The sequence below is a fragment of the Falco naumanni genome, chromosome 2 (assembly GCF_017639655.2).
Source record: "Falco naumanni isolate bFalNau1 chromosome 2, bFalNau1.pat, whole genome shotgun sequence".
NCBI classification, from domain to species: Eukaryota; Metazoa; Chordata; class Aves; order Falconiformes; family Falconidae; genus Falco; species Falco naumanni.
Window position 1 is genome coordinate 23559989 of NC_054055.1, and position 25336 is coordinate 23585324.

The window sequence follows — 25336 nt, forward strand, 5'->3', positions numbered from 1 at the left end:
GCGGGTCATGGCTCAGGGCCCTTCTCAGCAGCCCGTCCTGGTGTCACCCTCCTTCTCTGTCCCTGCTCTGCATCGTGGGTCCCATCCTGCTGCAGCTCCCACCAGCTCTGCCCCACTCCCTGTCCTCTCCCACCTGCGGTCTGCAAAATTTGTCCTCCTGCCCGAACACCAGCAGACATTTGTATCACCACAAATTCCCTATAATAAACTGCCCAAAGGCAGTTTTATTAGGAGTTATAAACAAGTCCTTTGCACAGCTGCAGAGTGCAGTGCAGGCTGATTGAGATCTACTGATGCCTATTATTCTGCCTCAGTATCTTGTCTCACAAACTTAACCTTTTTGTTGCAGTGCTGCTAAATATTGTCATGTCATGAACTTTTATGGAGGGGCTAATTAACTCTGCAGCTGAGGAGCAATAACAGCAGAAGCTTTCATGAATAGGGACTGGCAGTTGTAATGAAGTCTGCTCTTACTCCTACTCTATGACTTGCTTCCACCAGAAAGCAAATGATAGGTATATCAATGTTTCAAGTGAAAGTCGCTATTTAAAAAGGCATTTCTATTAAAAACAATATATTTTCTACCATTTCAATAGCAATTTCAGCTTTTTTTGATACAAGGTATCGTAAAAATTATACAACGCTAATGTATGTGGTTGCATTAAAGATGTGCTAGAGAATCTTGTTGAATTTTGTGTTTTACTTGCGATTTTGATCCTACAATTAATTATTGCTTTTTTATCTGTTTTTTTTTTTTCTTTTGTTTGTTTGCTTGTTTGTTTTGTAAAAAGCTGAAGTAATGAGGAAAAGGGATAAAAAAAGAGGGAAAGGCAAGGATCGATCGGTTTAAATTTTTTAGAGACATAAACATAAATGAGGGAGAATCTTGACTGACTGAAGAGAAGAAACTGAAGTTACACCAAAGACAGCTATCTGAAACAGCCTCTGAAATATCATATATTTTAGATTATTATTTCTGGGACCTTTAGGGTAGGACTAACTTTTACTTGATTTTAATTATCTAAAGGTGAAATTGTCTAGACCTTCTTTATAGTCAAAGGGAGATAAATTTATGCATCCAGACGTGACTCACCTATCCTAATATGGTTAAAAAGACAATAAAATTAGCTGAATATAATAAGCAAAAAGAGAGATGATGAAGATATTGATTTTCTCATGCATATCCCTGATGTTTTCTAATTGATATGTAATAAAAATAACTGTTCATTTTTTAACATGCTTGCCTAGGAGATAAGGGATATTGTGGGAGACCCACATCAAGGGCTATATAATATTTTAATGATCACTTCTAGCGAGTACTGTCTGACAGGATGCCCATCAGGATACGGAATTCTCTGTCTGATTTGCTTAAGGGTACACATAATGAACCAAGGTTTCAGAAGAGACTGTGAGCAACAGACTCAAAATATCAGCTAGAAAGGAGTGGCTATGGTTTACTACTGTATCTTTCATAAGTTCGTTTGATAGTGGCTTTTTTCTTATCTTTAATATGAAGCATTCAGGTCTGGGCACCAAGTGTGTTGTCTAGGTGGAGTTGACTTGTACTGCACAAACTCTTTTCTCACGAGAACAAAAAAGCAGATAGACATACCGTACAGGTGTCTTGCACCTAGTGTAACATAGAGAAGATTTCTAGAGCTCCAATATGTATGTTGTGTTGTACTGCATCTGATGCACTGGGAAATCTCAATCCCGACAGGTAATGAAAACGCCTTTTTGGCAAGGTGTCTAACGGTATTAGAAGTATTATGACTAAGGAATCACATCAGCCTCCTGATTCTGAATTCAATTCTGAATTTTGCAGTTTCACGGTATTTATTTTATATGAGTTCTCAGGTTCATCCTGCATCATTCTCTTGTGTACTGACAGTGCCTTCAAGTTGTTCTTTTCTGTCCAGCTCTTCGGTTAAATTACTAAAGAAGATCCCTTGACCCAGCCAGACCCTGAAGCCCTGCAGTTCTTCTTTTACCTTAACCTGTAGTGGTCTTCTTTATAGTTAGCTCTTTGTTCTCCCTGAAGTTCTACTTCTAATCATCATGCTCTCTGTTTTAGCTAGTTTTCCTTTGGTATTGCTTCAAATGCTTTACTGAAGCTCAGGGAAGTGTGATCTAACACATTTACATTGTCTATGAAAACATTTGCATTAGTCAAAGGAAGATACGAAGTTCCTTTATCTCATTCCCTTATCTCGTATTATGTTAGCTTCCATGTTTAGTTATCCTTACCTTCAAGTTCATTTAATGTTTTGCATACTGTTATGGTTGGATTAACAGACTTTCTTTCGCCTGGATCACTGTTCCACCATGTCCAATATGGTTACTATATTTAATAAAATCTAGTAATTCTATGTCACTCCTCAACAAACTTTTTCTAATATTTGCTTGCTGACTTTTTTCAGAGTTTTCAGTTCACATACTTTGCTCTGAATTATGCTTCAACTTAAAAATATTGCTTTCTACCCCATTCCCACATCCTCTTACTCATCTGGTGTTTGGTCCTGTGTTCAGTGCCTGTATTCCTGCTGAAAAGTGGAATGACAAATTTTGCTTTCAAGCCATACCTAGAATATCTTAAACTTCTACCCCACTTTACCTATATCATCTTTTTACCTTCTTTCCTTCTATTTTTAATATCTCTACATTACTGACATTTTTCTGGCAAATTAATTTTTGTTTCAAGGCCTGATTTGGGCTAACAGCTTTGACTTTATCCCTACATTACCTAACACCTAAATTAAAGCCTTCTTTGAATGCCTACATTCTTCCACTTAACTTCAGGCCTCTAAAGAAGATGCTAAGCAAGTTGTAAAATTACTCTTTGCTTCCCATATAGTCGATGGAGAGAGATAGATAGAAAAGTGATTGAACCCACTAATATCTCATCTTCTTTCTGAAGACATCTTATTTTGTTCATTGACTGTAATAAGGAAACCAGATTACTATGTTCCTAACCTAGACAAATCTATGAAGCATCTACATTTATGGGAAATTTATCTTAGATTAGCCGGTTTTCTGTCCCCTACATATATCACCTCTGCTTTCTTTTAAAAACCAAATTATTAGTATTCTGATATGATGAAGTACTCTCCTAAGATTGTATTTTTTGGACACCCAGTTTCTTTTCAGATTTGACCCACAGATAATTAGGGTCTCCTCTCATTCATGTACCTGAACCTTTTACTCCAGTTGACTTCTGATTGATTCCTTGATTTTGCCCAATGAAAGTCAAATGCTATTACTAGCCAGTGCAGTCACATATTTTGTAGTCAGCTGTTCCTTAATAGCCTTGGTACTTAGCAAAGCCCAAACCAAAATAGAAATACTTCATAATGAAAGCAACAATCACTGCTACGCACTGTGTTGACTATAATACCAGGTTTCATCTGGACCCTGCAGCTGTTATTATTATTTGTTAGGAAGCTAGAGTGAGATTCTTCCCGTGAAACACAAATGTTTAAACCCTTGCAAATCATCTTTAGTCTCATAATTAAAGCAAAAAAATAAACTTCTTATAAAGCTCTGTTCATGTATTTTAAGTGTGTACTTTGGGGTGAGATAAATCACATAGTCGATATGCATATCTTTCAAAGGGAGACATCCAACATTAAGGGAAATTAATTTCACCTTTGAAGATTCCTTTCATAGCTTTTATTTCTCTAAAAGCATTCCAAATGATTTGTTCAGAATCTACCCAGGAGTCTTAATCAGATACTCAACTGCACATAATTTTGATCCAGATAAATTACTTTTCCTTTGAAGTGACTTACTTGGTTCTATTCCATCACATTGTAACACTTAAGGCTAATTGATCTTCCCTTTCTTCCTTCTCATCTTATGTTCCACTCACACTTGTTGCTCTGTCGTGTTATTTCTAACTCTGTCCTTGGATTCTTGTTCTGAGATACCACCTAATATGTTTGGTAGCCTTCAGCATTTAAATGTTTGCTGTCTCTGCTTAAGGTCAAAAATAAAAGATAAGTTGAGTTAAAAAAATTGGAGTTAAAATTCAGGAATATTCTGGAAAAAAAAATGAATAAGGATTGTTGAGAAAGTATAAATCAAATAACGTAAAATAACAAAATGGAAGAAAAGTGATTTATTTGCTTGTAAGCAATTGTTCTGAATAAGTTAACAGCCATTGTACATATGTTTTCAAACTACACTTGAGGACATAAAAGGCTGATGATGCAGAAAGATCCGGGAAGCCTCTGTGGTCAATAATGCTTTTGGACAAATAATGTAGAAGTGTGGGAAAAGACAGAAAGAAACCAAACCCTTGCTGCTGTTGATAACAGGGAAGGGAAGAAGGAAAGGCGGATCTCTGGAGAGGGATTACTGGATTCCACCTCTTTCAGTTTTATGTCTCTTTTCACATAGCTTTTGCTATGACAAAGCAATGAAACAGCACAGACTGATCAACATTGTACAAGTAATAAATTCAGACTTACAGATGGGTAAATGGCAGCTTTTACTTGTAACATCAGTTGGCTTTAGGATTTGTATTTCTTCTGCAAAGGTGCCTGGTACATGCAAAGGTGTCCAAATCCACCAGTTAAATATTCTAGTGAGACATCACCAAACTCCATCTTAGCTTCTAAGCCTATCTCCTACGCTCTGGCAGGGCTTGGGGAGTAGAGGAATGTGGTGGCAACTCTGCCAAGCGCAACAAGACTCTGTGAGGTGTGGCACCTGCCCCACGAGCAGGCTGTCCTCCTGGGATGGCGACCCAGTTGCATGGCCTCCAGCATGGCACTGGGGGAAGGAGAGAAGGCAGTCCTTTTCTGACTTCATTCAGTCCCTAGCTCCGGCAGCTACTACGCCTTGTAGGGGAAATACTACCTGCGACAGCCCATAGAAACTACGCTTACACTGCTGAGCTGGCAGGGACTGGGATCCAGCAGCGGTGGGTGGCTGACCATGCCATTGGCTTTTCATCCCATTCCCAGTACCAGTCAGTACCCTGCAAGCGATGCCTCTGGAACCCCAGTTTGTAGGAAAGACACCTGTTTTGAAGCAGGGAGGGGAAGAAAGCTTGGCTGCAGGAGGGCATGAGGCACACCATGCTTTCCAGGACCAGTTTGTGGTTCTCTATTTACCTGGGTGGGTGTCACCAGGAGGCTGTCATCACCCTCCCCTGTGGGTGCGCAGAGTTTACCTACATGACACACAGTGTGGATTTCTGTAGTAAGGTCTGTGCTGCCTCACCTACACTGGTACCAATGTCACTATTTAAAGACATAGCATGCCTCAGACTCAAGGCAACACGTTCAATGCTGTCATTGAATGTATATCCTCAAGGAAATTCTCGGCACAGCTATTGGCCTTAGCTACTGCTTGGGAAGAGTCAGGGCCTGGGCTTCTGTTAAAGCAGACGTGATTTTCAGAATATTCTCCTGTCCTAGCTGTGTTTCCTCACCCCCATAGACCTGTGACTTCTGGGAATTTGTTCAGTGCCCATCAGAATAGTTCTGCCAGGTGTGGAAGTGGGTACATGACTGTTGCAGCAAAATGCAAATACTTTCCAGTAGTCTTTGTTCAAGAACAGAGCCTCGAGCAGACACTAACAATTGAATCACTCTGCTGAACAAATTGTAAGCACCTGAGTCATGCATCATTTTAATGCTCTTAAGAAAGAATTAGCTTAATGAAAACTGATATAGATTATCGAGTCAAAATAATTTTCCAGCAATACAATCTAGATTAAATATACCCTTCCCAAAATGCCTGCTGGGAGGAATTGAGATATATTGACACATTCTACTTAATTCCACAACTGGAGTATGGCAGCAATATTCACAGAATCATAGAACAGTTTGGATTGGAAGGGATTTTAAAGACCACCTAGTTCCAACCCCCTGCCATAGGCAGGGACACCTCCCACCAGACCAGGTTGCTCACAGCCCCATCCAGCCTGGCCTTGAGCACTGCCAGGGATGGGGCAGCCACAGCTTCTCCGGCAATCTGTTCCTGTGTTTCACCACCCTCACAGTAAAGAATTTCTTCCTAATATCTCATCTAAATCTACCCTCTTTTAGTTTAAACCTATTACACTTGTCCTATCACTACAGGCCCTACTAAAAGGTCTGTCCCTGTCTGTTTTATAATCCCCCTTTAGGTACTGTCAGGCTGCTGTAAGGTCTCCCCGGAGCCTTCTCTTCTCCAGGCTGAACAACCCCAACTCTCTCAGCCTGGCTTCACAGGAGAGGTGCTGCAGCACTGATTACATGGGAGATTTTTTCCTAGAAAACTCCTGTTGCACTTTTTGCATTATTCTTTGTTTAACAGCAAACATGAGGGTTTTGCCTTTTCATTATCCTTCTTGTACCAATAACAAATACTGTTATCTTTAATTGACCAGATCAAGTCTCCTATAAGTTGCTTGTGAGCAGAACACATTCTTCTCCACGTCTGCCATTCTCTGTGCTAATGGTTCAGTAGTTAACATGACAGCCAGATGGTTTTGGTACTATCTTTTTTACTAAAAGGAAAATTACAGAATTATTTATACAGCTGCACCAAAATGTGGGATGTCTTTTGTGGAAGGATTTATCTCACTGTTGTTATAAAAGCCTCTTTATGGTCAATGGACAAACAGAGGAAACTCTTTTAAGAGCTTGTTCAGCCCATCCTAAAGGAATTATTTCAGGCAGTTTGAGTGAATTATGTTCCCCAGATGCCTCTTACACAACCTTGAGAGTAATGAGAACTACATTAATAACAAACTACATCCCTGACTTTACACAAAAAGAACTAGTTGAAGTGAACTCTATCCTTAATATGCTGGAGGCTTAGTACTAATGAAGGGCATGGCTGCAATCATTTTTTCATTTTTTCCTGTCCTCTAAAGCAGTTTGTCAGTGTGTACCAAGACATCTCTTCACATCCTTCCCCTTTCAGGCTCTGCTACTGCAGTGGAGGAATGTGTTGCCTCTGATCCCTTTAACTATAAATTAACTTCTCTCCAAGGTCAACTGTGCATCCAGCAATGTTATTAATATTTTTAAAGAAAGGTTTAGGGAAGATGGAGCAAGCCAAGGTATATAACCAGCTACTGTAGTTGTCCACTTCTCCTTGCTCTCTGTGCCTTTGGGCATACAGATTGTGTTTAAGTTTTCCTCATTAGCTGTGACAGATGAAATGACAAGTACTGCTTTGAACATCGGTCCCTCCCTGCTCTGATGGATGCGGTTGTTTCATCTTGGAAGTTACAAGGTAATTTTTATCAAAAATGGCTGCTTTCATTTTCTTTTAGTTAAAAACATGTTTCAGACTTTTTGTGTGTGTGATCATTCATCGGTGTTATGATCCTTTGATAGGAAGGTGTTGTACCAATAAGGGAACGTACCATAATTTTCCAGAAACATTCTCTAAGTTGAAGTTCAAACAAATAGTCCAAAGGAAAATGTATCTAACATCCTTACAAAACAGAGTTCTGGAGATAAGAAAAGTCATTTGAAAGGGCAAGAACTTCAAGAGTTAATGAATAAAGAGGAAGCAATGAAGCTTCTTGCTAAGAAAATAAAAGGTGCCACACTTAATGAGAGGGAGACCTATGTCTCCCCATGTTCCATCTCCAGACTGTGTCCTGTAGACTCATGTGGAAAATAGTACAAAACCAGGGTACGTGAAATGTGCATCTTCTATGACTGTCCTCTCCCACCATCTCACAGACTCTGATTAAATGCACAATCACAGAATAGTTTGGGTTGGAAGGGACTTTTAAAGGTCATGTAGTCCAACCCCCTTGCAATGATTAGGGATATCTTCAACTAGACCAGGTGTTCCATCCCCCTGATCATTTTCTTGGCCTCTGGACCCGCTCCAACAGGTCCAGGTCTTTCCTGTGCTGAGGACCCCAGAGCTGGATGCAGTACTCCAGTGGGGTCTCACCAGAGCAGAGTAGAGGGGCAGAATCAACCCCCTCAGCCTGCTGGCCATGCTTCTTTTGGTGCAGCCCAGGACATAGTTGACTTTCTGGGCTCCGAGCACAGATTGTTGGCTCATGTCCAATTTTTCGTCCACCAAGTACCCCAAGGCCTTTTTTGCAGGGCTTTCTCAATCCCTTCGTTCCCCGGCCTGTATTGATGCCAGAGGTTGCCCTGACCCAGGTGCAGGCAAGACAGCCTGTGAGAGAGAAGCACCTGAGCTTGGCATTTTATTCTTTCATCATAATTACCCATCTATGTGCCTGTGTTTACATTCACTGCATTGCTCTGTATATGAGGAAGGTTCATAGGTAAACAGCACGGATGGATGCATGTACCATCTCGGCACCACTGGAAGTTTTACGGCTAGGTGTCTCCATTTCCATGTACTTAGCTGGACATTAGGTACTCTTTTATATGTTTTAAGAAAAAATAAATTATTTTTTTCTGTTAAATGCAAAATGTATTTTACAAGCAATATATACCTGATAGGATTACATGCCTTAATTCTAATGGTGTTAAAGAAAAAAAAAAAAAAAGTGTAGAACTAGAAATCAAAACTTGCCAAGTTCAGGAGAAAAACTAAGCTTAAATGTTTCCAGTGCTCTTGGCACTCAGCACCCTCTGATGCAAACAAGATCTTTTCCTTTATTTGTCAGCTCTGGGCAGGAAACTTTTTTAAATATATGAAGTAATAGGTGGTGTAGAATTTTGGAAGATATAAAAGATAATCTGGGAAAATTTGGGTATATTTGACTGGTTTATTTTCTAAAGGAAAGAGAAACTTTCTTGGTGGTGGAAAGAAAAACTAGGAGTTGCTAAGCATATTATGGTTGAGAAATAATGACAAATTCTCTATTGACAATTTAACAGACTTGTATGATTACTTTTAACACATATTCAGTGACTAATTCACATTACGTGGCATTTCTCAAGTGTATAGCAATTTATTATATTATCGGCCCAACTATGATTTATTTTAAAATTGAATCACGTTTGAGCCATTATTGCAATAACAAAACTTACGGGAATTTTTTGATTCTTCCACCTGTGAAATTCCTATTAACACCAAAGGGAATTCAGACCAGATTCTCACTCTACATAAAATGATCAGTCTTTTATGTCAATTAAACTTCTCTTAATTTTACCACACAGTAACATGTGAATATGTTCTCAAATATTCATCAAAGGAGAAAAGAAGTCCTTTCTTTGCAAGATGCAGGAACAAACAATACACAATACCTGTTCTCAGAAGAAATAAATCAGGAAAATATTTACCGGTTGTTTTATTAGAAGTTGGTTTCAGATGCATTAAGATGAGCTGTTCTTTGAACAAATTGGTTTTTTTCCTCACCTGTATTATTTCCAGACTATAAAGGAAGACACACCTGTTTCTTGCAGGATTTTGGCAGGTCAAAAGAATAAGGTCTTTCAGATGAAAAATAGAAAGAAATCAAGTTTTTAAGTAATCCTGCTCTCCTTTCACTGCATGTCTGCAAATAACAATAATGCCTGAACAACAAAGAAAATACTCGCTTTATTCTTCTTCCATATGGCGTGAATAGAAGAACACCTCTCTCTATGCTGTTGCATTTTTAGTTGCTTCACAAATATTACTTGTGTTCTCAGGTAGAATGAGGAGACAATATATGGCACAGATCTTAGAGGAATGAACTAATGACCTGTTTTACACAGCATCCAGGCTCTAACAGAACAAAATTCAGATACTGCAAAGACAAATTCTCAACAGTGAGCTCCTTCTAGAATACCAGTGTCTGAAAGGATGTGCCTGTGTCACCTGAGGCAATTCTAACCCTGTATTTTGCAGTGTATATGCATTGCATTTGCTAAATAGCAGAGATAAAAGAAGCTCTATTAGTAGATAAATGTTCACACTAACAAAATTTCTTTGGGTGCAAAAGAGGAGCAGATGGTTTCAGAATCAAATACTGTGTGAGATTACTGACTGAGAGTTTAATTACAAGTGTATCAAGTAATCAACTCTATAGGAAAAGACAGTTGGCATATGTGGGGCTGAGAAGCTATTACTGACAGACAGGTAAAGCTAACCAAAATTTCCCTGAGGAAACAAAAACTTCTCTAGTTATCTCCTAAAGAAAAAGAAAGACAAATTTTGACCTGTAAACAACAGGAAGATTAGTGACTGAGACGGACGTCATGGTGTGCCCTAACTGTGTGTGTTGGTGCTGGTTTTGGTACTCAGCATAGCCATGTGATTTAGTTTCCAGCTCATCTTTGGAAGGCATTGTCCAAGTCTCCCTTAGTTTATCCTACACAGCTACCAAGAGAGTTTATGGTGCACTGGGTAAAGTGTCTTCCACTGCAAATTCATGAATGTTCTGGAGATTATAATGGTTTTATGATGAGGTGTTTACAGTAAGGACAGAGGAGATGGTTTGACAAGCTTTATGTGTCTTGTAAATGCATGATCTAGTGAAAAATCTGTCATGAATTACACATCTGCCTATTATTTCATTCCTCAAGCTCCCTGACAACCTGCAGCACTTCCTTCTGTTCATATTCACCTGAACTACTTCCCATAGCGCTGGGAACAGTTTACTGGGTCTTTAGCATGTGAAGCATTATGCTAAAGGAATTTGGAGATAAAAGGCTGTGATCAACTCTTACACAACTATAGTGAAGCAACATCCTGATGAGCCTGCCTTGTGCTTTTTGAATTAGCTGGAGGCCACTAGATAATAATTTCCAGCCAAGTCATGTGAATCCAATTCCTTGAGAACATTGTGATCATGAAAAAATAATTTAAATTAACATCTGAAACCTAATCCCTGTCCTTGCTCTTGACTGTGCATGCAAGCTTGGCTCACGTGCCATCCTCAGCAGTGCCAGTTGGAGAAGCTGCTGTTCACCACTCCCTCTCCCTGCTCTAGAGCAGAGCTGACATCTCCCTGACATCCTTCACTCACAACACTTGAATTTGATTAAAAAATCAAAGATACAAAAGTTTAATAGTCCAATCTGTTTCAGGTGAGGTCACGTGAATTCATTTGAGTATCTCAGTCAGATGTTCTGAGGACAGTAACCTCTGCGTGGGCAGGTAGTGATGACCTGGAGGAAGCCACTGCTGGGAAGTGGTGCATTAATAAGGTCTTGTCATCATTTTGCTTTGACCTGACTCTGCATTCTTGAGAGCACAGGTGGTTCTCTGTTAACTACAAGAATTATACGCTCAAAGCAATTTTCATATAAATGAAATAGAAAATGACTTTAATATTTGCAGTATTTATTAAAAACCATGCTTTTGTTATAGTCAAGAAACATTCTTGGAATTGTGTTCCAAGGCAGTTTAATGTGTCCACTGTGGTGTTTCATTATTTGAACTGCTATTCAAAATAAGCATTTTCTTTGGTATTCAGGTTTAAGAGAGATGTGAAAAGCTGATTGTTTCCTTTTAGCTTAGCATTGCCACAGATGCACAATGACAGCACCTTCATGTAGTGAGCATCTTTAAAGAAGTGGTTTGAAAAACTGACCAGCTTTTTTTTTAACAAGAGTTTAAACTAAACAAATATTTTCCTTCTTTTAGATGTACAGCAAATATTCAATTGTTTTGGCTACTCTGCTTATGTCTGGCAATTTTCCTGTGGCTTGTGGCTTCGTGTCTAAGAAGTACATTTCTAAAACCTTTAATTGCCAATAGTATTACAAAGCTGATAAATTTTACCCTTGACAGCCTGTGGTAACATCTAAAGATTTCCCTCTTCAACACTTTGTTGAAAGACATTCTTCTGCCAAGTGAAATGTTTGCGGATGCAGGGCTGCTTGGAGAAGACAGGGGTTTAAGATGGCTATTGGCACTTCTGAGCAGGTGAGCAGCTCCACAGGAGCTACTACCTCTTTGTGACTTTTGTACCATCTGAAAGAAAAGAAGCCATTTGATTTAGAAGTATGGGCCATTTGAAAAATATCTGGTTTTGTCAGTGGTGGGAGCACCAGAAATTTTGAACCAAATCTTGGTGTCTTTTATTGTCTTATGTATTTCCCTGCCACCTCCAGCTCTCTTTGGTAAAGGCCCAAATGCATGAAGGCAGGGTCAGTGTGTGAGGCACGTACAGGGGTGACAAGATGAAGAACTGAGTGGCTGTTACATGCATACCAGTACCTCCTAAATATCTGCAATGTATCTCTTCCACACATAGACGTTTTTACAGGAGGAGCGTTAGAATACTATACACTTTCTAACAGAAATTCTTCAAAGTAAAGACATGATTGATTACACAAATGATGTTAATCTCCAGCTAAAGATGATAAGTAATGAAGGTAAAATTCATGTTTGGTACTAATGGTCTACTGGCAGGTATTTAAGGATTATTGTAGACCACTGTACAAAGCGGTGATCATATCCAGATCAGAAAAACATCAAGGAAATATGAAGATGTTAAAGAATTCCAACTATAAACAAGTCTCCTTCAGAAAATGGACCCCTGCCCCACAGAGCTTAAGACTACACCAATCAGTGGTCAAGTTCATTATCCAATATTTAAAACCATTGTTCTAATCTCTGCACCTCAATAAATAAATCTGTTGCATCTATCACACATCATCTGTATCCAGAAGACTTTCTTCTTAAGAACCACACATGAAAGATAGCAGATATTGTATGAGATTCCAATATTAAAATATACAACATGAAGACCAAGATTTCCAGTAGCTGATTGTCTAAATTTTCAAATTATAACCATTATATATAACAGCAGGATGACAAATACTTCCCTAGAGAGCTTCCCTGCTCTCCCTGCTCATGTCTGAAGGAAGCAGAGAACTCAGGCTTCTTAAGGAGGCATCCTGAGTGTCACGTTTCTTATAGCATCTTGGGTGAATACCTTAGTCAGGGCTTCCATGTCAAATCATCAAAGCTGTAAGCTTTTCCCAGTCCACATCAAAAGTAATTCCAGAAAAGTTTGGAGACGCTTTGAATGGCAAAGCTTCCTGTATCTTCCCAATACTCAGTCCAAAGCATTGCAATCGAGATCATATAACATTACATATAACATATTAACAATATGGCTTGTGGAACTAGGTCAATTGCTTAAGCACTTGTTAAGAGATGGAATGACCAACTGCACATAGGAGAGCATTTTCTGTGGACTTTTTTTCTGCCCTACCAAGAAACCACATCAAGTCTTCTTGAGGCTAAATGACCATCACCTTAACTACCAACCCAGAGATCTGGAAGGTTATTGATACCCTTTATAATGGAATAAAAATCTTACAGGTTTAGGTCATTGACCATTAAAGTCTGTGCCTGGGAGAAGAGGGGAGGGCAATGTTTTACTGATTATTCCCCTTCAGAAGGAAAGGTGGGATCTTGCCCACATTTCAGTTTCTTCAGTGATTTGGTGTTTTGAGACAGTGACATAGTCTGAATCTAGAAGGGGCATAGGTGGCAAAGAGGGAACAGTGAATTAAGTGTGTCTCACAAGCACAGTGCTTCCCTCCTCATCTATGTATTCCTCAGGGTCATGTCTAAATCCAGAGTATGGTCCCCATATATTGCCACTTATGAAATAAGGGGTCATAAGTAGGGTGCCAAAATTTCACAATTTTGTATTCCAGTTTAATTCCTGTTAACCTCAGAATTCTTGGGCATTGGATTCTGACCTACGTCTTGTTCATTGATGGATGATATAACACCAATGGACTGCAATCACTTTCTGACCACGTGTTCTTAAGCTACTAAGCCAGACGTTGCTGAGAGGAAATGACACGCAACTTATGAAACTTGTTTATACACTAAATAGAAGTGCGGAAGTGATTTCAGCTTTATTGCTGTTGATAATACTCAAGAAGAGGATACAGACATCAAAAAAATATCCAAATTCCTGTTTAATTAAGATCAGCCAATGAGAATATCTCTACATGCCATCTCTCGGTTCGCAATGGAACCTGGACAAAATGCTCGGTTGAAGTAGAAATGACTAACATAATTATCACCAGCAGCTCTGTATTATAAAACTAGGATGAAGAGATCCCACTGGTGAAAGGAAGTATATAGATATACAGGCAAAATTGTGGAATTCAAGTTAAAACCTATTTCAGGCTCAGTTTCAATACTTTCAAAATACTGTCTTGCAGAGATAGATTTAAAGTGTTTCATTTTCAGTAAATATTTTCTGGTTTCCCTAAGTCTTTAAGTAACAGACCTACTTTTTTTTGCAAGTGGCAATTTTTTTTGCTTGCCTGCCTCCCCCAACTACTTCTTTGCTATTATCCAGCTGTTATCTGGCAAAGACTGCTCCATATAATGATGTAAAGGGCTTGTGTCTTTTTCTGTTCAGTTATTGTTTCTCAAATCCCAGAACCTGCTCGTATGGATTTATTTCCCAATACCCCTCAAGTGGAAAAAAAACAGCAGCTTCTTCCTTGTCTGGGTACGTCCAAGACCTTCATACCCCATTGTGCTGCTTTGGCACAGGCAGGTCAAGGAGGGAGAGTTTAAAAACAATATGACCAAAAAAGGAGATGGGAAAGAAGACATCTACAGATGCTTCTATAAATTTAGGAAGTAAAACCATAGTGTATATATATTTAGTTAAGCTTCCTTTGACCTAATTTGCAGTTGTTTATACAGTTAATGACTATTTGTATGACTATATTAAGTATCCTTCCGCTTCTTTCTGTAAGTCAAAACTGCCAAACAGAACTGGCATGACATTTCTGGATGGAATTTCAACCATATAAAAATAAAAAATGGCAAAATTCCTAAAATTTTGACAAATGTGCTAAAAAGCCTAGTACTTGGGCTAGACCCCACAGGATAATATGAATTACGCTGCAGAGGACAAACAATTCTGTGGTGGAGGAGTATTAGCCTGGATGTTGGCAGTCATTCAATGAAATGCTGTTCTACTGCAGGGGTCTTCCTGGGAAAGCACCCACTCTTGTCCCTGCGTGCAGTGATTAAGTGCACTCACCAGTGATACGGGATGTATGAGTCTGAGTGCTGATGAGCTGAGGGAAGAAATGAGCAGTATTCCTGAATCCATCCTGGCTGCTTTACTGCTGTATAAACTGGCAAAAGTCACAACTGCAGTTTGTGTGGTCTCCCACCCAGCCCAGCTGGAGGGCAACAGGACTTCAGGGCACAGAGGGGAGCAGCCTCCCAGGGCAGGTGGGAAGATCAGCATATCATGGGGGCCAAGGCATGAAGCAGGCACCCGACCTACTCAGCCTTGTCAAGAACTATGTGTTTCTGGGCACCCCTGAAGCAGAACTCATGAACCAGTAGACCTATAGATAAGGCAAAAGTGCCATGTGAGGCCACCTTTTCAGTTCAGCTGCCCCCATTTAAAGCAGAGATGTGTCTTTGCCAATAAATCTTCACCGCATCCACTGACAATGTAATTTTCAAGCACTTTAAACCTCTGATTAAAGCCACAACACAGTTCCTGGTTGGATCCTGTAATGTGTAAACCCAGGACTGAGTACCCGTATAAGTTTAAACCCTAAAAACTGCTGCTGTCTTTGGGGTCAGCACAAGAAGGCAAATCCTCTCATGGATCCACATGCAAGGAAAAAGCACACTCACTCACACCTCTTGGAGATGTGCAGGCTGCCTCAGCTGTGAATTTCCCCCACTCGTCCTGCCAAACATATTCCAAACGCAAGACCCAGCACTCACCAGCCACTCTGCAAACGTCAGCTCCAGCACGCAGGCAGAAGACCCTGGAAGGGGAAGCCAACAGCTATGAAGGAGCTCTAACATGCCTTTCGGCAGCCTTGCAAAAGTCAGTGAGAAATGATAGCTTGCTGAAATGTTCGCCAGCTGGCTGTGCTGCCTCTTGCTGCTCTGACTGCTTTGCCCAGATCCCCTGGACACAGCAAGCAGGGTGTTTACAAAACATTTAGCTGAAAGCAGGGGATAAGTGCCACATGCTAACGGTTGCTGCTAGATGCAGAGATACAAACACAGTGTTTAAAATGGCCCTTAAAATGGCCCTGCTTTTTCTCTGAATTTCTTTGCGGAAGTGCAGGCACCACCATACAAAAATGCAGACACCATACCATACAAATGAAGTCTGGGGTGCTGTTCCATGACCAGCAGAGATAATCTTTTATGTTGCTGCTGTCAAAAGGAGAGGTCCTGGCATCCCAGCCTCATGTCTGGCTGCATCCCTGCATTCCCGTGGTATCACACCCCTCCTTGATGCTGACTCTGGTACTCTTCTCACCCCTTAGGGTGCCAGCGTAGCTGTTAACCTGAGCAGAAAACTACTGCTGGTGGGGCTAGGGTTGTTTTTCTGGGCTGCTTTCCCATACTTCAGCCCTCTGAGTCAATTCACTGAGGGCACACTCAATATCAGAAGGGCACACAGAAACAGCAGGAGTGCTGGCCAGGATGGGAGGAGCAGAAGCACCCCACTACAGCATCAATGAGGTATTGGCAAAGCCACCCTCATCTCACTGCAGCCTTAGACATAAATATTTGTGCCACTTAACTCAGCAGTTCAGGGACCTGGGCTCTGACCTGGGTCATGCATGCAGTGTGACCCTTCTCCAGTCGGGCGGTTCAGCCCCAGTTTTCTTTGGAAGTAGGCCATGCCCTTTCCCCAGGCCACCTCACAGACTGCAGAGCTCAGCTGCTGTGGTGCTAGGGTTGGTTTTTTTGAAGTTTCTAATGATTGCGTTCACTAGAAAAGTGGTTTCTTCTTTTTTCTCACGTTCAAAAAGAAGTAGATTATTTTTAGCTCACATTTTCCCCTTTGAACTTGCATTTGGGCACTAAGTCAACACAGGAGAATTCTGGTTCAGAAGACGGATGTCTCAGAAATGACATGCAAAAAAGAGGGAAGCGAGTAACAGTGGTTCTGCAACTTCTGAATAAAGTGGAGTACACCACCTTCAGAAAAGGACAATAGGAACCAAAAGCAGGAATCCTGACACACTGGGGAACTTGGAACGTACAACTCAAATCCTCGTCATCTTTCATCTGATTTGGGAGACATGTAGGAAAAGGTTCTCTGAAGACCCCTGCACCCACAAGTTTCCTGTATTTCTCTAGGGCAATTTCTGCCATTTCTTCTTCAGTTGTGAGAATGCCCTTGGCCCATAGACTATGCAGACCGGGATATGTGACCTGGGGTGCTCTCCTGAGACCTTTACATTGTGGTGTGGGAGTTGCCTGGGGCAAGTACGGGAGAACAAGGGGATGCAGCCATAAATCTGTGGTTATACAGGCCAGGTAGCAGCACAGGTGATGGTCCTGTAACTGTTCTGGGATGTCAGGTTCAAGAGAAGAGACGAATGAGTCATTTGTATAATCAGCTATGTCACTAAAATTGTCAGGGACAAGATGGGCTAAAGGAAGGGGTTCATGCCTGGTGTGCTGAGGTCCTACATGAGTGCCACACTGAGAAAACTGAGGGGCAGTTTCTGGAGGTCTTTTATCATATGCTACAAAATGTTACAGACTGTTGTCCCTCACAAAAGGTGAGGTCTTTTCAGCACCTTGGAGAAATGAGGTGATTTTTACCCAGGTGACCGATTATACATTTAGATACTTGTAAGTTTAAAATACTGGTCCAGTTTAGGAACGAAGAAAAAAAAATAAAATACTGTCCAATAATATGATTGCGAAATCAGGGGGTTTCAGGCAAGGTGAACTGTCATGTGTTAGCTTGCTTCTAAGAACAAATTTGTTTTCTGTGGGAAATCAGAGGATGTTATAAACTGAGTCATGCAGTTATTGACTTTAACAAGCTCACAACTGGTATAAATAGAGAAACACGAGTGAGCCTGGGACAGAAGAAGAGATTGAAAGGTCTTCTAGCAAGGGCTGATAAGACAGGGAGGCAAAGATGGAGACAAAAATCCTTTCTTTTCTTGGGTTACTATATGTTGCATGTTCTTGTGCTTTCCCAGTGGTCCCAGAAAAGGAAAAAGAAGATATGCAATTTGCTAAGGTAAGGACTACAGACAGAACCTAAGAAATCATTTACTGAGAAAATTAACATAGTGATAGTGATGTAGAATATTTTATTAACAACTCTCTGTCTTTGAAAATAAACTTCTATGTTCTAAACTGTTGCTTTTTCTTCCCCATCAGAAATATCTGGAAAATTTTTATGATTTTCAAGACGAGAAACGTTCTCTTTTTAAAGCAGAGAACCTCGATCGCATGACTGACAAAATCCGAGAAATGCAGTCATTCTTTGGGCTAGAGGTGACTGGGGAACTCAATCGTAAGACACTGGACATGATGAAGCAGCCTAGATGTGGAATACCAGACGTCCGTTCATACAGCACCTTCCCACAGAGCCCTAGGTGGAAGAAAGAAGATGTGACATATCGGTAATATACCTTAAACCATGTGTCTCTGTACACCACTGGGAATCTTTGTGAATGCTGGGCAGAAGTAATGCCAACAGGTTCCTTACTATTTATTCCTGTATTTCTCTATATAAAAGCTTCATTGAGGATAAAAGGGACATGAATGTGGGGTCTATTCATATCCTTTACTTTAGGCTTCCAAACAGTGATAAAAATACCAAAACAGGAGTTTACATTACTCAGTAAAGCAGCCTACTAAATAATATACTCAGTGGATAGAAGGTATACAACTGAGAATATATATGTTAGGGTTTCTGAAAGGCTTGAAAGAAAACTGTGAATATTTCTTCTGTAATTTAAGCAAATAATTTGAAAATAAACAGCTTGAAACACATAAATAAGAACAACCACTGATTAAAATATTTGACCTTGATACTATGTGCCCCAGCCACATGTGGTCTGGTTGCTTTTAATTCCCTTCTCCTTATTTCACAGGATTTTGAACTATACTCCAGATATGCTAGAAGATGATGTAGACGAAGCAATTACAAAAGCCTTCCAGCTCTGGAGCAGTGTCACCCCTTTGAGATTCACCAGGCTCTACAGTGGTGAAGCAGATATAATGATCTCCTTTGCAGCTGGATGTAAGATGACTTCCTTGCCCAGGAATGATAAGCATTTATCACTTTCTTACAGATATGATGAAAAGCATAACTTTCCCACCCCACCCCTTTTTTTTTAGTTCATGGTGACTTCTATTCCTTTGATGGTCCAGGAGGAACTCTGGCTCATGCCTATCCTCCCAGCCGTGGGATAGGAGGGGATGCCCACTTTGATGAAGATGAAAACTGGACTAAATTTACTACCAATAACGGTAGGTAACCTCAAATATTGCATTGTCTGTTTTTTATTAGACATTGTTTTCTTGAAGACACTGTAAAGTCACAGATTCCATGGCAGTAGTTCCAGTATTTACTGAGATTTAAAATGTCAGTGTAATTTAGTAAAATGATTCTGCACATATTGACCTGAGCTGCAGTCATGGCAGGACCCCTGAAGTTAATGCACAGACTACAGTTACAGCTGCAGTGAAGGAAATGAGATTAGCATGAAACAGCAATATTGGGTAATAGTGACATTGTAAGGCAGGGAATTTTCACCCTCAGGTAATGATCTCAAAAGTTGTAATACTGTAATATTGTAACCATAATATTATTTTTTATTTAAAGTGATACAAAACTTTAACCTCTACAAAGGAAAAAGAAATCTTGAATTTGTTGGTAAATATAATTAAATATAACAGTGAAGTGTTCTGGTTTCCAGCAATGTCCAGGAACGTTCTTACATGTTACTGATCTCTGTGACGTAGCCACCAGATGAATTCCATGCCATTTATCATTCCCTAAATCTGGCCAGATGACTAAAATGTTCTCACCCAGTTTTCAGTTGCTATTAACATTAAAGAAACTGATTCTTTGTTGGCAGGAAAATTTCTGCAACATGAGCAAAAAGTGTCCTCAGCTTGGTTTCCCTGAGAGAAATAAATGTTTATAATTCAAAACTCATTTCTCCTCCAGGATGTCAGAGAGCCTTTTACTTAAGACATAGTTAGATTTTGCTGGTTTATTAAGACCATAAACGATATATCGTGCATGAAAGGATGACACCTGTATGCCACTGTTACACAAGAAAATTTATTTAGTGATTGTTCTTTGTGCTGGATATTTTTTTAGGATACAACTTATTTCTTGTTGCTGCTCATGAGCTGGGCCACTCACTAGGTCTTGGTCATTCCAACGTCTTCGGTGCTTTGATGTATCCTATATATATGGCCGTGGATACAAGGAACTACAGACTTCCTCAGGATGATATTGATGGAATTCAGGCCCTCTATGGTAAGCAGGAAGCATAATTTTTTTGGTGGATGATGGATAAGTATTTATAATGAATTTTACCAAACAGCTAAAATGGACTGAACTTTCTACTGCAAGAAGGATACTGAGGTTTAATATCCTGATATTATTCTTGGCCAATTCTCTTGGTTTCTTTGTGGCTAAGAGCCTACATCTGCAAAATGGAATATGTGGGCTGTACCCATGCCAGTTACTCAAAAGGACCAAGAGCTTTATTACCAGGGGAGCAGCCCATGTCTGTGGTATTAAACTCTCTTATCTTCCACAAAAGGTAGTCACATGCACAACTGCCTTTTGGAAATAGTGTTTGCCCTGCATTCACTCTTGAGCACATACAGTTTGACACACCAACAGCTTGTCAAGGCAAAACAATGCCAGAGACCATTTTAATAGCCACCAGCCCAGAGAGCCAAGTCAAATTGCCCAGGGACTTCTCCTGGAATTAATTTACTAGTTGAGTTTTAACCTTAAGAAACTTATGCATTTGGCTCCATATGGTACATCCTGAAGCTCCGCAACATGAAATGCTCTAATTCAACTTCCAATTCTACACTTATCTGTTTCCCAAAGGACCCCCCAGGGAATCTCCCATACTTCCAACAAAAGCTTTTCCCCCACAAGAACCAACTGAAACGACACCTGCAGAAGCACCAACTGAACTGTTACCCCGGGAAGAACCAACAGAAATGACACCCATGAGACCAGAGGACTGTGACCCTCATTTGACTTTTGATGCTGTCACCACTCTCCGGGGCGAAATACTGTTCTTCAAAGGCAGGTAAGTGCTTTCATTTCTAGCAACAGCTTTTTGTGAGACTCACAAAGGCAAAGCATAAAGTTCAGTTCAAGGAATTTCTCTTCCCTCGGTTACAAAGGTAGGTATTTCTTTCTGAAAGTATTCAGGCAACTTTGCAAAATTTTACCAGCCCAGCTGGGCTGGATGAGTAACAAGGTTTACTGACAGGTGAGTAAAATGTTTTAAACCATCACATATCATCACCCATATCTGTTAAAACTGTGCAAGGCTGAATAATCCCACTGCCACTGCTCAGCCTGCAGCTGCCTTGCATGCAGGACAGTCCTTGTCACACCAGCCTATGTGGGGGTCAGGAAACTGTAGAAAACATCCCGGGTGACTTTTGGTGACACAATGACCTAGGGATCTGCACTGGACCACTGCCCAGTACTGTCTGTAGGGAGCCACTGCTGTTACAGGTGTCTGCTTTTTGGGCATGCTCTGGCACTGGGCACTGTAGTGCATTGGTGTATGGGCACATCCACCCTGGTGAGGGAGAACAGCGTGTTCAGCCCATGTTTTCACCCACTTCTTGGGTTGGTAATTGTGTTTTGATTGAACAGCTTCCTTCGGTGATGTGGGTCTGATTTCTCTTCTGAAACACAGGATGAAGAATTGTAGCTTAAAAACAATAATTTTCAGGGAAGAGGAGGAAGGAGCAGTTTCTCCTTAAATTGGATTTTAACATGCTTCTTAAGATGTTTAATGAGCATTTGTAACCAAACTGAAATTCAGAACACAGCTGTGTCTACCTGCATGGCACATGGTGAAGAGAAAGGTTCAGTTGTCAGCACTACCACAGATATCACATGTTGTCTTGGGTAAACTATCCGTCTAAAGGTCTAAAGGGCCACCAGCTCTAGGTGCCACTGCTTGAATGAGGGTTTGGTCAAGATGACCTTCAGAGGTCCCTTCCAGCCTCAACTGTTCTGTGACCTTAGAGCAACCCATAGTAAAGGGCGAATATCTGTGAGAGAGCAGGGCAAAATGAAGCACTGCATCCCAAGAGGGGTGATATCCCTGCCCCATAGGGAGGACTGGCTCCAGCACCCCAACAGTAGGATTTAAAGTACATTTCTATGCTACTAATCTCTTAGTGAAACACAGACAATGAAACAGTGCTGTTTTCCTTCCTATCAGCTATGTCTGGCGCAAAAGTCCATTTTTCTCAGTCATTGAGCACGACACCATCTCCTCGTTCTGGCCATCACTGGCAGCTGGTTTTGATGCTGCTTATGAGGTTGACAAGAAGGATCGAGTTCTATTTTTTAAAGGTATTTCTCTTATATTTACATCAGTCCTTTTTATGAATGAATAAAGTTAAAATACTCCTGCTAATGTTATGTAATAAAAATGGACATAATATTATACTAATATTAAAAGAAGATATTCTTAATATTTAAATCCATTTTAATTTTGAAAATGCTGTTACTGTTATTAACTAATGCTGCTTCACAACAGCCCTCTACAATATGATACTACTACTCTTTTTTCAGTGAGAGAAAGATCATAGCTGAGACAAAATTGATTGCCTATATTAAGTTATTTAAATACATTTTTTAAAGTGATGGCCACATTTGGAAAATATGTTGAGTTTTAACTATTGAGTATATAATACTCTTAATGACTATAAAAAGTGGAAAATCTAACAGCTCTGAAATATTCACACTTATGTGTGCCCTAGATGGTCATGATCTCAGCTGGACAGCTGTGCTGTTGGTGGCATTTACTACACAGAAAGCTCTGGGGCTTTGAGGAAAAGGAGCTCAGCCTCCTCCGGAATCCCTACTAACTTCTGGTTTTCCTGCAGACGACCAGTACTGGGCTGTCAGTGGCTACAGTATAGATTCAGGCTTCCCCAAGCCTATTCAGAACCTGGGCTTCCCAACCAGCGTCAGGAAAATCGATGCAGCTGTTTATGATCAAAATACCAAGAAAACCTATTTCTTTGTAGGCAGCAAGTACTGGAGGTAAGGCTCGTTGCTCTTTTGTACAGCAGAAATTCAAATTAGCTTTTAAAATGTCAAGTTATATTAGTATTTGTACAGTAAGTTCCACGGCCTCTTGTCAGCCTTCTCAGCCAGTATAAAGCTGAAAGTCAGAGGTAATTACTCATGTCTTTTCATAAAGTAAAGTCTGTAACACCTGAGATGGAGACAACATCCATTTACCCTTACCATTCTGCAGTTAACAGGAAAATGAGCTTTGTTTATTCATTAAGAAGCAGTAGTGAACTAAGTGAACTTAGTATAAAAGGATAACATGAGTAGACCTTGTCATCATGTCATGTATTCATTCAGTAGCTATTAAGGGACAGAAGTGCTCTCTGAAACTCATAAATGACAAATCTATCAAGAAAGTTATGGAAGGAGATTAGAATATTTACTTTTTAAGAAACAATTCAGCTAAACAGTAATGTCATCCTAATAATTAATCCATCACATCATCTTGAACATGTGGTGACTTCACAGATTGGATGTTGTAAAATTAAAATATTCAGTTAGAATAATTATTTAAGTTTATTACCCAGTATAAGCCCTATCCAGCCTCATTAGCAGTCTCAGGAAATGGAAGTGATCTATGTAATCTAATGTTCTGAAAATAGGCCATTAAAAAGATTACTTCAGATGTAAATATTCACACAGCCGGGATTTATACAGTTCTGTGATATCACAGATGCTCACAGTTACTGGATTTTCAGCTGACAGTAGGCTTATTTAGTAAAAATTCCACCTGGTTTCAACATTGAACATCACATGCTTGTTTCTTGTTTTCATGCATTTTCTTTATTTAGTTTCAATGAAAATACCCAATCAATGGAAAGTGGATACCCAAGAAAAATAGCAGCTGACTTCCAAGGAATTGGCCACACAGTTGATGCTGCCCTTCAGAAAAATGGTAAATAAATTAAAATGTAACTAAAATCAAAGCAAAAGACCACCAATCAAAGCAAAAAAAAGTGTATGTTTCAAATAAATATTTAAATATATGATTTTTTTAAAAAAATCACCCAAGAAAATAACATGTGTATATCAATAGGTACACAGAAAGGAAAGATTAATTTGCCAATATTTTTTCCTTCCAATTCTAGGATATTTCTACTTTTTCCATGGATCAAACCAGTATGAGATTGACCTCAAGAACAAGAAACTCGTCCGTATAATAAAAAGCAACAGCTGGTTTAATTGCTAGAAATATTAAGTGATGGTGCAGGGCTGTATTTATACCAGAAATGTTTTTTTTCATGTTCCTTGGGTATAAACAGTACCTTTCAGCTGTTACCGTACATCTGAGTTCGAGATGCCTTTGAGAATTCTAATTTAAAACATTAAAAAATATAAAATTAATGTACAGTTTTAATTTATTTTGTTTTCCAACTATTTATTAATCAATTTGGTTTTAAGTAATAAAGTATTTTGCTCAACTATAGCAGCCTTCTTGTGTTCTGATTCAGTCCATTGGAGGCAAGGCATCTGATATAGCCACACGCAAGCCTGAGCAGCACCAGGACCCCGCCACCATTTTCAGCAGGGCTCAGTGTCTGTAGGGGGAAGTTAAAGAGAAGCAGAAGTAGGTGGGCAGCTTTGACAGGCAATGAGAAATGACCTGGGTGACAGAGGAGGGAGAAGAAGGCACTCAGGAACAGTGCAGGGGAGGCAGAAGAGGGAGGAGTAGATCCTACGCGATGGTGTAGGAAGAGTTGTGGAGAGACTGGTGGCTGTGGCCTCACCTGCCATGATGCCATGGCATGGCAGCAGAGGGGGCAGGGCAGGGATGGGGATGGGTGCCTGCTGGTAGGTGGGGAACATGGCAATGGGCTGAGAGGACCCATGCTCCATTGCTGCTGTGGGTGGGTTTGGCGGGCAGTCATTGGTACAACAGGACATGAGCAACCAGGAAAAGGTTAGGTGCCCAGTTTGGTGATGGAGCCAGCACACAGACAGGGCAGAAAGTGTTGAAGATATGGTCACAGGGAGTCAGGGGATTACCCCTGTTGATCTGTGACCTTGAGCTGTGGGAATGAAGTCAGGGCTCACAGTCCAGCTTACAATATCAGACAAGAAATTGCCTACAAGAACCACTTCCCAGAGCAAAAAAGCCAAAGTGATAAGAAAAAAACACCAGGATTTTCATGTAACTACCAGAGATAAATCCTCCAGAGGACAAGTGGTGACACAGACAAAAGCACATGCGCTTCCTCCATCCACCTTGTTTAGGCCCCCCTCACAGGGCAATAGCTCAGTGACTTAAACACCTCTTGAGCCATAAGAAAGCTTGGCTGAGGTCTGTCCTTTCCTTGAAGGGATTTGATCCCAACTCTCACAGCACTGCTCTGATGATGTGATTGTACAAGGAATTCAATTCCTCCT

The 25336-nt window shown here is 40.3% G+C and overlaps 1 protein-coding gene across 1 annotated transcript; it reads left to right on the forward strand.

Moving 5' to 3' along the window:
• Positions 1 to 17785: 17785 nt before the first annotated feature.
• Positions 17786 to 24316, forward strand: LOC121083453 (stromelysin-1-like). The gene is made up of 10 exons (XM_040583901.1): positions 17786 to 17890; positions 18034 to 18278; positions 18753 to 18901; positions 19000 to 19131; positions 19991 to 20152; positions 20741 to 20948; positions 22107 to 22240; positions 22777 to 22936; positions 23761 to 23864; positions 24058 to 24316. The coding sequence occupies exons 1-10, from the start codon at positions 17786 to 17788 to the stop codon at positions 24156 to 24158; spliced, it is 1500 nt and encodes a 499-aa protein (XP_040439835.1). The 3' UTR covers positions 24159 to 24316.
• Positions 24317 to 25336: the final 1020 nt, after the last annotated feature.